Source organism: Chamaea fasciata, unplaced genomic scaffold, assembly GCF_029207755.1.
Source record: "Chamaea fasciata isolate MVZ Bird 193981 ecotype frontalis unplaced genomic scaffold, bChaFas1.0.hap1 SCAF_3, whole genome shotgun sequence".
Classification (NCBI taxonomy): domain Eukaryota; kingdom Metazoa; phylum Chordata; class Aves; order Passeriformes; family Sylviidae; genus Chamaea; species Chamaea fasciata.
This window is the reverse complement of record NW_027094088.1, coordinates 20,248,004-20,260,988: the sequence shown is the minus strand read 5'-3', so window position 1 is coordinate 20,260,988 and position 12,985 is coordinate 20,248,004. Positions and strand designations below refer to the sequence as shown.

Below are 12,985 nucleotides of genomic sequence, written 5' to 3'. Positions count from 1 at the left end.
ATCAATAAAGTTTCTTCAGTTAAGAGATCTCTAGAAAAAGGTCGCTTTTTCCCTCCCTCTATTCCAGCAGCACAGCTCCACCAAGTCCCTGTTGCCTGCACTTCAGTGGAGTGCCGGCAATGGGCAAAGTCACACTTTTAATTGGGGTTGGTCTTTCCCCACCTTTTCCTTTGGTCCCGAAACCACAGGGGATAACAAGTGACGGGCCATCAGCGAGCTGCTCTCCACAGGGGCCGTGAGCATCTGGAAGCTGTTGCCAATGGTATTCCGCCAGAGCCGCGCCTGGCAAGTGCCAAGGAGCAGGAATGCGAGTCCTGCCTGCTTGGCCAGCCTTGGACTGACCTTTAGTCGTAACAGGGAACAGGAGTTTTGATAGTGAACACAGAGTTCTGGTCTACCCATTTCTTAAATTGATTGTTTTATTGATGTAAAGTGCCCAGGTGCCCTCATGACAGTCACTAATATAGATTTTGAAAATAAAATTAATTAAGGGCCAGTCTGGACCACCTTTACTGTCACCATGTAGTACCCTTTTCTACAAGTAACAATGCTATCAACCAGCGAGCACGAGTGGAGTGTTTGAGGAGTATTTCATTACATCCCAAAACACCTGACCGTGGAGGTCAAGATCACTGTCACCTATCTATGCGTACACACACACACACACACACACACATTCCCTCTCCTCTCCTACCTTCCAAAAGGGGAACCGAAGCACAGCAAACTTAACCAGTGTCAGAGCTGTGCCGCTCCGGGCTCCATCCGTCCGGCGCACGGCACAGGGAGCGCGGCACGGAGCGAGCCTGAGCGGGAGCAGAGCAGCCTGGCACGCAGGCTAATCTGAATTACACTCATCCAGCCCTCGAAATGGTTCCTCATTAGCTGTGGGTTAATGGAGTCCCAATGAGTAGTGTTATTTTCATCCGCTGCCTACTGAACACAAAATTCATTTGCAAATATCCTGTAAAATACTGCAAAGCAAGCCAAAGAGATATGACAACATAAGAGGCATACTATTTATGGAATGCACTTACCGTCATTTAGAAAAGGAAGCTGACATGAGCAACAGCCTAAATTTAGCAACACATTTAGTTTTTATTCACTAGTCACAATGACAACATTTTAGAAGGCTACCGCACACCTTGCGCACCGAAAGGTTCCACTGAAATCAAGACAGACTTTGATCTGAAAGGAATTCGGGATCAGCTCCTTAATGAACACAACACTGAGTTAAATTAAGGCAATCACCATCTTGACTTTCTATTCCAAGTAGATATAAAATTACATTGATTGCAGGAAATGGTGGCATTCAAACAATATTGCAATGGCCAAAGCCTGAAAGCTAAATTCATTGTCAAGCTAAACTAGGCTTTCAGAGGGCACCATTTGATTTGAGGCAAAAAAGCATCTGCAAACCACCTATTTTCAATTAACAGCGTAAAAGGCAGAGAGTAAGAAAGGAAAAACACAGGTCAATATGCCACATGCCACTCAAATAAGCAGTCTCTGCATGAAGATACTGTGCACATACATATATATATATATATACACGTGTATATATATACACATATATATGTATGTGAATGCATGCAAGTGTTTTGGGCTGTTTTGGGTTTTTTTAAGGCAACCTTTCCTACAAAGGCCAAATATGAGATCCAGAAAGGCACATTGCATCCCTGAACAGCCTGACAGTGCTCTTTTCCCCACACTATCTTTAATTCAAAAGTAATTTCAAATCAACAGCACACAAAGTTAAACCTAGTTCTTTTGAAAACTCAGAAAAAGAATTAATTCGAACCCTTACCTTTGGCACCTTAAAGACTTTTGGCCATGACTTACCTGTATAAATAGAAAGAACTAATTTACTACAGAAATGCCCATGGGCAAACATGTTCTGGCTAATGAAGTGTTCAGCTTTTGCATGATTAACCAGCTGGTGGGGGTGGTGTAAAAATCACAGGGCATAAAATAATAAGAAAAATTGATTAGCAGCTCTCTTTTAAAGCACTCTATGAAAAATTCCCTTATTTTTGCTGAGCAGTTGGAAAGTGACTGTACAGAAACATAGACTTGAATGACTTACCAAGGAGTCAGGCAGAGACTGCACCAGGCACTCACTCCTCCAAGACCTGCATCGCAGAGAGGTTCAAGTGAAAAGCAAGATACCAACCAGAACCACGGCTGGATTACTTATACAACAGGTCCTGCCACTAGTCCTAAGGGTAATTTTCTACTATATTGCAAAAGACATTATATAATAAGTTAAAACCATGATTATGCCTTGACTCAGTTCAATTTCTTCTCCAATGCTCTACACTTGAACACTTGAGCTGGCCACAGCTATTCCCATGAGCCAATTTAAAAAGCACCTCCACATGAGCCCAGGGATTCACATGCTACTTAGAAATCATAAACATATTTAGGTGATGCTACATTTAAAAAATGGGGTTTGCACTCACTAGGGACAAAAATCCTCTTGCCCTTCCCATCCTGTACAAGGGGTTCCTTACAAGCTCACATGCTCTGCCCTCAAAATAGGACCTAATTAGTGTACAAATATTTGGCAGACAGGTCACGAAAATAAATTTATCATTAACTCTCCCCTAAACCAAGGCAGGTTATCCTGGAGCAGGTTCACTTTGTACACATTTGCTCTGGGTAACCCTTCAGCTCAGGTACAACTGGCATATAACCACTTCTTTAGGCAGAAAACCCACATCTTTTTACGGCATGCAATTACTGCGGAAATATGAAAAAGCTGCTCACATAAAAGATATGTACCAGGAATAAAAAATAAAAGCAACAATTAAAGGTAAAGACAAGTCGCAATAGGCCATTGTAATAGTCACAGTCCCTCTCTAAGGTCATTACTTCTACGGAAAATGAATGTTTTGCACCTATTTATGCACTGTCAAAGACCGGTTTACAGCTACATACCATGGGAGACACAGGCAAAGAATTTGCACCTCAGGGATTAGCAATGTGTTCCAGCCCTGGGGATGCAACCATAACTACAATGCTGGGAACCTACATTAACTCCCTCTGGCAATATACAAGCTGTCCCCTTATATCCACAGCTGATTTCTAACCACAACCAGATATTGCCTCCCCGAGAGTCCTCTCTTGTGGTATGTGATGGTATGTGATATACCTTCATATGCATAGTTACCTGGATATTATTCAGTTCTCAGATCATTCTGGCACACCGTGCATGCTGTGGCTCAAAATATTCAATCACACCATAGGACTCCTTGTGAAGAGCAATAATTTTACCTGAAGTAAGTTATTTTTTATGAGAAGAACCAAAGGAGAACTCTGAAACCCATTTTCCTTCTTTTCATGACTCCTGCATTTACTTTAATTCCCACTTCCTGAGGAAGACAGTATCATTTTAAATGCACCCAGAGAAAGACTTTTCCATGCAGTTTCCCAATAGCAACCAGGCAGATTATCCTGAGAACAGATCTCTTCACATGTACACCAAATGTTCACACTGAAAAACTGGTCAGGTCCACGCAGGTTAAATAACTCTACAAATATTCCATGGAGGTCTTTCTTTCTTATCAGGCACATCTGAGAAATCTTCTAACTTCATGGTCAGTCAAGACTTCTGGTATCAAAGAGGTTTTTGCCCATTTTCAAGGCACTGCTGAATCACTGGATCTTTATAAACTTGCACAGCTCTTGCTTTCAAGCCTCCTCTAACGTTTTGGAAACGTTTCTACATGTTAACACTTAAGAAAGTGGGCATAGAGCAGACACGAGCAAACTGAAATAGAGGAAAACTGAAAACACTGGCATTTCTCTCAGTACATCAGTTGTGAAAGTGCTATTTCCAGCGAGAATTTATCATAAAAAGAGAAATTTCTAGTTAACCAAGAAGTGGTATTAAATTCCACTTAAGTTGAAATTCTATGGTCATATTTGAATCATAAGCCATTTCTAAAATGTCGTGTATTTCTAACTCTGATGAACTGGGACCCTGACAACACCAGAGCTTGTAAGCTGTGTTTGAAGCTATTTTCAAACATGGTAACAGCCTAATATGGTTACAACACAATTTATTAATTGCAGCTATACTTGCTAAGAAATTATGCTGTGCAGTATCTAAGTAACATCATAATTTTAGCGAGCCTACTTGTTTCAAAAGTAATTTTTTTTTAAAAGTCTGTTTGCTACAGAAAGTGAATGCTTGTTAAAACTGTACTTCTTTAAAGGAATTCAGAAACACAGATATGAGGCACAGCTGGTTTACAGAAGGCAAAACCTAATTCTTCAGACCTGTGCACCATACTCCAAAAGCTTTATGTAATTATCTGTTTGTTTACTTTTGAGCAATTGCTCTGGAAGAGCCCCCCAGTGAGTGTTTGTTGTGTGCTCAGCAGAGGGGTAAAGCACAACACAGGCTGCACACTGCAGGTTTGCCTTCAGAGAACAAGCATACACAAAGGTATTTAGGTGCCTAATTCCACTTATATCCACTCTCAGTGAAATTGATAGAGAGTAAGTGCCTCTGAGGACATGATCCTTTGACATCAGCGTGGATTCCTCAAATGGATCCAAGTCCATGCTTTTATGGATACCAAAACAGCAGAAAATTAAAACATTCCACTTTGTGGCTTCCTTATCCTCTTCTATATTGGAGTTTCTCTAAGACCACGGTTCGTGGTAGAGGACGTAACAGCCAAACAGGCTGGTCTAATTAACCAGAGTTTTTCATACTAATTAGGAACAACATGAGCATTAAGCAATCAATAGGACACCTTATGCCACTACTGCTTAAGTCTGCTTTGACTACTTCTGGTTCAGCTGTACCCTTGAAGCATATTTGGAGGGTTCTTCCTGACACCTTCCCACGCAGCATCAATTTTTAGCAACAATAATCTTTCCCATGACACTAGAAATTGATAAGCAACACTGTTAACCTATGTGATGCAGCTAAAAGTCAGATGTAAAGTGCCAAAAGGATTTTTTTTTTTTTTTTTACATTTTGGTAAAGTATTTTGACCCCTTCTAATGTGATTATACACCTGACCCCTGAGTAACATGGTATGATATTCACCACACTGCAAACAAGTTGCATACAGACTTGTTTAACACACATCCCACTCAGAAGCAAGGGGAACCATGCTCCACCATTCACTGTACACTCAGCAACTCACTTCCAAATTCATAAGAAATAACAATGCAATCATTTTTTTCAAAAGTAATTTAAAACTCTTTCTGAGTAACTTCTTAAGGACAGCTGGAAAGAAAGTAAAATGTCTTAAGTACAGATAAAAACAGAAAACTTGTAAAGCATCTTTTCCAATTGAGAGGGTCAACTGCTAAAATTAGCTCTTGGCATTTCTCCTTTGGGTGCCAGTACAGATCTTACTCCAAACGACCACTAACAATCAATCCTACTGACTTTGAAATAATCCACAACTACTCAATAAGAACCTTTTTGCTGATTAGGTGCATGCAACCCCCTCACAAAACATCGCATTCTCATACTCTTATTTTAAAAAACACACTTTTGTTCCAGTGTCCCGAAACTAACTGTACAAACACAAAGAACTCGGATGCCCTCTCAACCCCCACTGGAAGTGACAAGTGAGTCCTTCTAAAATTGCAGACACATACTGTCAAGTGCAGGTGTTTGTAAACAAGTTTGGAAATGTTTCTAATTATAAACCATAGGAGTTAAAATTAGAAGTCCAATCCACTAGCCTTAAAAAAAAGAATTTCCAAAAGTATTCATCTAAGTGAGAGCAACCAGTGATGTTTCATTTAGTAACACGAGCAGAATTCCTGTGCCAAGCAGCACACTGCTCTTTATCGAACTTTCCACTATGAGTTACATTACATTTCTTAAAAAAAAAAAAAGGATTTGATAAGAATTTTAATTTGCTGTCATACTATGATACTGTATATTTGAAAGTACAATCTAAAAATACTCTATTCACAGGTCTCCCGCATTTCATATAATTATAAAGAGGAAAAAAAAAATGTTCCCAAATCTTCTGAATCTGTCTTGGCTGACAACATCAAAGTTCAGCCTTTATGGGGAGCTTCCCACGCTGACCTTCTGAGAACTCAAACCAAACTCTGCTTGAGGGAGCCTTACTCTTCTGGATGAAGTTCTCCTCAATAACCTCAACTACTGCAAAGCTTGGCTTGCCTTGCACAAAACTGCTGAGAGACGAAACTTGGAAGGGCAATCCCGGAGCTCTGGCTGATGGAGATCTTGGGATGCTGTCACTGAACTTGAGATATCTCAGACTTGTCTTCACTACTTTGATGTGGAGGTCAGAAATGCAGCTCTAAGGAGCCACGTGCTTCGACCAACACTTCAGACAGAGGCTGAGAAATGGCAAATCCTGGAGCCCTCATACACCATTTACAGTGCACAATGACAAGATAGCGCAGGCACAAAGATGGACTTTACCTTTGCAGAAGTTTAGGGAGAGAGCAGAGCTAAGGGAGAGGGGACCTCTTTTAAGGGGAAAAGAAAAAAGATTAAATCTTATTATTTCTTAAAGGAAACACAACAGCACATTTGAGCATGTCAGAATAACTTCTGCTGATTACAAGTGAGCAAACATGAAACAATTGCTGAGAGGCTCAACTATGGCCTTGATTCAAGAACAGAATAGTCTCCTGCTGCACTGTCCTGAAGAAAATGAAAAGGAACGTGAATGAAACAGTGAGGACCTTCTCCAGAAACAAGGTGGGACTGGCCCTGACCAGAAGATACCCCTCTGTTCCTCACCTACAGCACAGACAGGTGCTGTGAGGGGCAGGGAAACAACAGTTCTTCGTCCCCTGCATAGCCAGCCTCCTCCTCCCTCCTGCTCCATTGAGATGTTACATGACAGAGGAAAAGCCCAAACCCATCCTCCTCAAGAACCAGGACAGAGAGTTGCCCATGTGTCATCACAGTCAGGGAGCTATTTAACTTAATAACCACTATCCATCCTTTCCTTTTCTTTCTTTTCCTTTTCTTTTTAGCCTTTGCTCTGTAAAAATAATAGTGCAAAAATGATTTTTTTTCTGGAGAACCTTTTGAAATTCACTGCATTCAATGACATGACCATACCAATTTAGTGCTGTACAGTCTTGTACCCAGCAAGTGCAGCGCTTTCAAAGCAGGAGTGTTGCAGGTGGCATTTGCTTTGCTGCAAGTCATAATACCATAACATAATGGAATCGTGTGGGTTAGAAGGGACCTTAATGGTCATCTAGTTCCCACCCCATTCCAATGGGCACAGACAGCTCCCACTAGACCAGGTTGCCCTAAGCACCATCCAACCCAGCCTTGAAAACTGCCAGGGCTGAAGCATCCAGAAGCTGAAGCAACCTGTTCCAGAGTCTCACCATCCTCACAGTAAAAAATTTCTCCTGAATACCTCATCTAAACCTGCCCTCTGTCAGTTCAAAGCCATTTTCCCTTGTCCTATCATTATACCCTGCTAAAAAGTGTGTCCCCCATTTGTTCTTACAAGTCACCTTTAGGTGCTGGAGACTATAAAATCTCCCCAGGGCCTTCTCTTCCCCAGGCTGAACAACCCCAACTTCTCTCTGCACAAAAGTGCTCCAGCCCTCTGAGAATCTTTGTGGCCTCCTCCTGATTCACTTCAATGGGTCCACATTCCTCCTGTGCTGGGGACTCCATTGCTGGACACAGCACTCCAGGTGGAGTCTCACCAGAGCAGAGGAGAGGGGAGAATCCCCTCCCTCAACCTGCTCACCATGCTGCTTCTGTTGTAGTCCAGGATATGGTATGCTTTCTGGGATGCAAGAGCACACTGATGGGTTTAATTGAGCTTCTCATCAACTAACATGGAACTGCTTCTCTTTTAAGCCATTCCTTGCCTTTTACAAGCCAATTCCTTTTTTTTTTTTTTTTTTTTTTTTTTTTTTTGGACATAAGTAAGGGATGGAGAAACCACTTTGGTGAAAAGACCACAGTAATTAGGAACAGAGTGGAACAGAGTGATGATGCATCTCACTGCAACTGGTGGCCTCTACCCCTCCTTTCCTAGGCTTGGGTACCTCATCCTCCCCTTTCCTGGCCGGTGCTGTGAGAGCTCCCTCTCCTGTTTCAGTTTAACCAATGTTACACCTTGTCCTACTGGAAATATGGCCTGAGTGAACAGAGCAAGTTCTAAGACAGCCTCAGCAAACTAGGTTTCCTGCTACAAACTGACATCAAATTAATTCCCTGAGGGGAAACAGTATAAACTTTCAACCAAAACCTATGAAAATTTACTTCTTTATTAAACATAGATTTATAGTCACATGCCCAAGTTGGTATACATACTGTGGATACTGTATATATACAATATATACACATATATATCCACAGGTGTATGGGCACACATGCACACATAGCATTGCAAATCTTTAAGGCTACTAACCTCATTGCTATTTTAATTCCAAGCAAGGATAAAAATCATTAGTTTCTACAAGCCCATCTAAACTTCTGAAGGTACCCCTACCGGACTCACCTAGAAAACACTTTTTCTTAAATGAATACATACTGGAGCTGTGTTTGCAAGTCTAAAAAAACCAGGCTTTTCACTGGGTATATAAATATTTTAATTAACAATAAGTATGTATTTAGGAGATTCTGCATCAAAGTCTAGATTAGATAGGGCAATTAACCCATTACAGTTTTCTAAGATATTAGATGAAAGAAAATACATTTAGGAAATGCATAGTCGGACTTAAATTAAGCATTTGAGTGGTAAAATAATCTCAGATAGTGCTTTATTTCTAATATTTTCTGCATGCTCAAAATGAAAGCATGAAGAGCAGCGCAATTGCATATATCTTCTACCAAAAATAGCTGAAAAATACTATAGAAGAGTGCCTGCTGGGTTGGTTATAAAAGTAAAGTATAATCCATTAACTGCTAATTAGAAGCATCAGAAGCAGGCTTTGCTGCAATAAGAGCTGGCCCCTAAGTAGATGTTTCTGTAACCATTTAAAGGCACAGGGTTTCTCCAGTTGCTGAGAATGGAGCTTGGATGGTTTCAGCATAAAGGCCATGTGAAAAGAGACTATGGCACTTGGCCATGTTACCCAGCTGTTTTCTAAATATGATGACAGGTGCCATTTTTTCCATTTGATCGTGGAACGTAATACATCTTCAAACAAATTTTCCCCAACTACTCTGGTGCAGTTACATTTCAGAGATTCAAATATAAGAATGTTTGCTTTTTCTCTCTGACAGACGCATATCGTAGAATCTTTGGCAGATATTTCATTATCAGCCTTTATCTCAAAGCTGAATTTTCAGTTTATGTATTATTTTGCTTTTTACTGCCATTGTAGGACGGAAAGAATAAGCACTCGGGCAAAGGATTTAATTCTGAAGGAATTATTAAAAGGGGGGGGGGGAGGGGGAAGCTACTATTTATAATTAGACAACAAAATTGACTTGAAGAAGGAAGAATCCTCTTCCTCTCTGTTCACTGCTTCCTAAAGGATGGGAAGTATTGCCATAATTTCTCCTCTTTTTTATCTGAGTAGCTACCTGGTCAAACTGAGCTCCCCTCCTACCACTGAAAGGTCAAACAGGTCTTTTGATCCATTTGCCTATGAAAAGGTCCTAAAGGGTTAGGGCAAAAAAGGGTGAAGCCAGAAGAAATCTCAGTACTCCAGTTCCCTGCAGAAGTACAGAAGACACAGAAAGCAGCAATTATGGACATGAACAACAAAGAGATGATGCCTTGAAAAGGACCACAGGCTCCAAACCCCAGCCATGCTGCATGTGGAGCCAAAGGGAGCTCAGCCTCCTCCAGGGCTGGAGTGGCCTCGAGCAGTGCAAGAGGACAGGATACAAGCCAGGCTGCACAATGCAAAAAATCAAGAAAAAGCCAAGCTGATAAGTAACTTCCCGTGTTAAAAAACGGATGTAGCTAGCACAAGGGGAAATAGTTCAGGTCAATGTTTTGGGCTTTTCATCTCCATGGATCAATCAACTAGTAAACATAGGAAGAAAATTTGTGTGGGGCAGGAAATGAGGGCATTTAGCTTTTTTCTTTCTGCCCTATTTTCATTTACAACACAGAAGAAACTGATTTCTCTTAAAATGGTGAAACAGGGGCATCCATTAAGGCAAATTAAGATAGTAACAAATCATTTTAGACAGGTAAACATCTAAGAAACAATAAAACTAAGATTACAGTAGAAACAATAAAATCAAATTTAGTTTAAACCAATGTCTTAAATATTTGTCAACCCTGACAGAAGCTCTTACAAGGCAGATGAGTATATCTATTTTCATTCTGTATGTAAGAAAACAACTGTAAAATGCCCCAAAGCCACGGAGGGAGTCAGTGTCAAAGACATGATTAGTAGTTCAGAAGTTATCTGATTCGGGTCACATGGTGTTCCAAAAACCATACCTAAATATAGCATGCAAGAGATCCGCACAAAGAGCAATCCCATGATGGGAGCACACTAAACTCTCCACAAAATTAATTAGGGTTATTTTGAGGCAACCAAAGGAAAGCAAGAAGGAAAAAAAAAAAAAAATCAATCCTTGCCCTGCCCAGTTCTGCAAGAGCAGATGTCTCTGGTATGAACAAGCCCCAGTGTGCAGCCCAGGCACTCAGGGAGATGGTTCCTGGGGAAAACCCCACACAGCACCGATGTGGAAAGTGGGTGGGGGGCACAATGTGGCTGTATTAAGGAATACAGCTCATTGGGGAAGAGGATGACCCTGTCAGCAAGGGGACCAACAGGAAGCCAATATTTGAGTTCTTCTGTTGCTGTCAACAGCATCCTTCTAACACAGAAATAAAACCACCTTTTTGGAAAGGGAAGGTCCATGTAAACAATACCCTTGGCACAGACCAAAGACTCTGAGAAACAACGAACGCTTCCCAAAGTAGAATGGAAAGAAAACTCCCTTTTGGAAGTTGCTACCCCCAAAATCCTCCATTAGCTTTGCCCCTTGACAAGGAGGAGGATTTTCTCACACAGCCTAAAGAGCTACTTCTCACAGCCTTCCCTAGGTGTAGGCATAAGGAGGAAGCTCACAGAAAAGCATGCGGATCCTCAAAAGGCAGCAGGAGCAGGAGAAAGGGAGGAGGGTTCCTCATGTTTTCTGAGTTTCTTTTGGTCCCTCACTGTTAAGTGAGCACATTTTTTCCTATGTTTCCCGAACACTGAATTACCGTGTGGCTTCTGACCTCTGCTGACCTACAAGCTGATTTCAGCCAGCTGGCCTAGTTCACAATTTCCCTATAAAACCTATTTTTAAAAACTAAAAAACCTCTGCTGGTGAAGGCCACGGCAAAGGTTTTCAGAGGACCACAGTCACCAATTTACTTGGGCATCACCTTTGCTCCCAAGTACCAGGGGGAACACCATTCTTCCCTCAAGCCCTAGAACATGCAGGACGTGTTGGTGTTACCTTGAAGAGCCGGGCAAAGCTGAAGCAGGGGCTACAGAGAGCAGGACAAAGTGCAGGACAAAGCAGAGAAGAGGCAGAGTTGTGAGGAGTGCTGCTGTCAGCAGGTAGAAAGCAGGCTCTTGAGCCCAGACCACGGAGCAGGTGCTCCAGAAGGCAGGTAACAAAACAGAGTGAGCGTGGGACACAAACTGCAAATTTCGGCTCCAACGCTTCAGGCCATTAGCAGGTGCTTCAGGCAGTCATCCAAATCAAAGTAAGAAAGTGGAAAGAGCCAAATGCTGGTTAAAGAGGTTTGCTAACATGAAAATCCCAGCACGGGCAGTTAAAACACTTCCCCATTGTGGGAGCAGGCTAATAAGAAAAAAAGAATCAAACAAAAAGCATATGCAATTTTTGTAAAAACGGCTGTGTTGGGGATTTTACTATCCTGTACTTGAGCCCCAAGATGCAAATGCTGGCTGGGATGCTGAGATCAGCAGTTATATGTCCTCAGGTGGTTAGAGACAAGACAGAAAAGAGCTGGCATTTGGGGAAAATAGAGGGCCCATTTGATAATGCTTCACTTGAGCTTAAGAGGGTTTCCCCTGTGGGTATTGTCCCAAAGAAAGCTCCAGGCAAGTTTAGAATGGTTCATTACTTGTCACATCTAGAAGGTGAGTCAGTTAATGATTACACTGACTCCCTTTTGACTTCAGCTTCACGTGTTTCAATCTGAAAACTGTGCTCTCATCAAGTCAAATACCACTCACCACAAACAGAAATACAGAGGGTATCTGCTTTTCAGATGCTCACAGCACAACTGTAGTTATTTTATTTCTCAGGATTTTCCTGGCGCTTTGCAATCATATTTTTGGTAGCTAATACACAGCATTTGCAACCCATGTTCAGGGGGTGTCACTTTTCTATAACAACATAGAGTTCAGAGACCTGGCACTTGCTTTACTGGGATTAGTCTCCAAAGGGCCCAATATTGCAGCCTTGAAAGGATCCTTATAAAATCCGAATATTTACTTCCTCAAGGGTTAATTCCCCAAGGTCTCCTCAACCTGGAACAACACTACTTGGTCTAATTTACCTTACACTGACATAAGAAATAGAACTGGCTACTCCAAACAGTTGTTGGTACAGGCTAACTGTACTGGCCAATGATGGTGTATTTTAATCAGATGGTCACTTGAACATTATTGGTGAAGCTCTCCTCGCTGAGGCTTGCATCCCTTGCCAGAGGCTAGCAGGCTTGACAGAAGGAGAGAAACAAATTCCTTTTATCAGAGTAACATGAGTCAATATGTGGAAAGATACTTCCATCTGCTCTGTGTTTCTGGTGACATGACATTACCGTACAATTTGGTATACGTTTGTAACAGAATAGATAAAACAAGATGGCTCAGCTGCTATCGTTTATGTTCCGCATGTATGGGGAGTTCTCTCAAGGCATTTTCCATAGGAGTGGCTAAGACTCACTACGGAAATTCTGAGGGAAAAAACATGTTGCTGTTTATTTCAGAAAGTTAATGGCGCAGACAGACAACTAGGGTGCACTTCCAAAAAACAAATTCTCTTCCTCAAACTGCT

The 12,985-nt window shown here is 41.6% G+C and overlaps 1 protein-coding gene across 17 annotated transcripts in view; it reads right to left on the bottom strand.

Moving 5' to 3' along the window:
* The window catches only part of ESRRG (estrogen related receptor gamma), a 394,158-nt gene that overhangs the window by 337,671 nt on the left and 43,502 nt on the right, over positions 1 to 12,985 (bottom strand). For 12 of the 17 annotated variants that reach the window (XM_066178267.1, XM_066178249.1, XM_066178265.1 and 9 more), the window contains exon 2: positions 2,084 to 2,129. The exons of 4 other annotated variants lie outside the window; for them this stretch is intronic. Coding sequence is in view for 2 of the 13 variants with exons in the window: in XM_066178249.1 (XP_066034346.1) it covers positions 2,084 to 2,129 (46 nt within the window). In the remaining 11 variants the exon portion in view is untranslated. Of the gene's footprint in view, positions 1 to 1,804; positions 1,820 to 2,083; positions 2,130 to 12,985 lie in introns of those variants that run through there. One more of the 17 variants, XM_066178270.1, reaches the window with a different exon arrangement.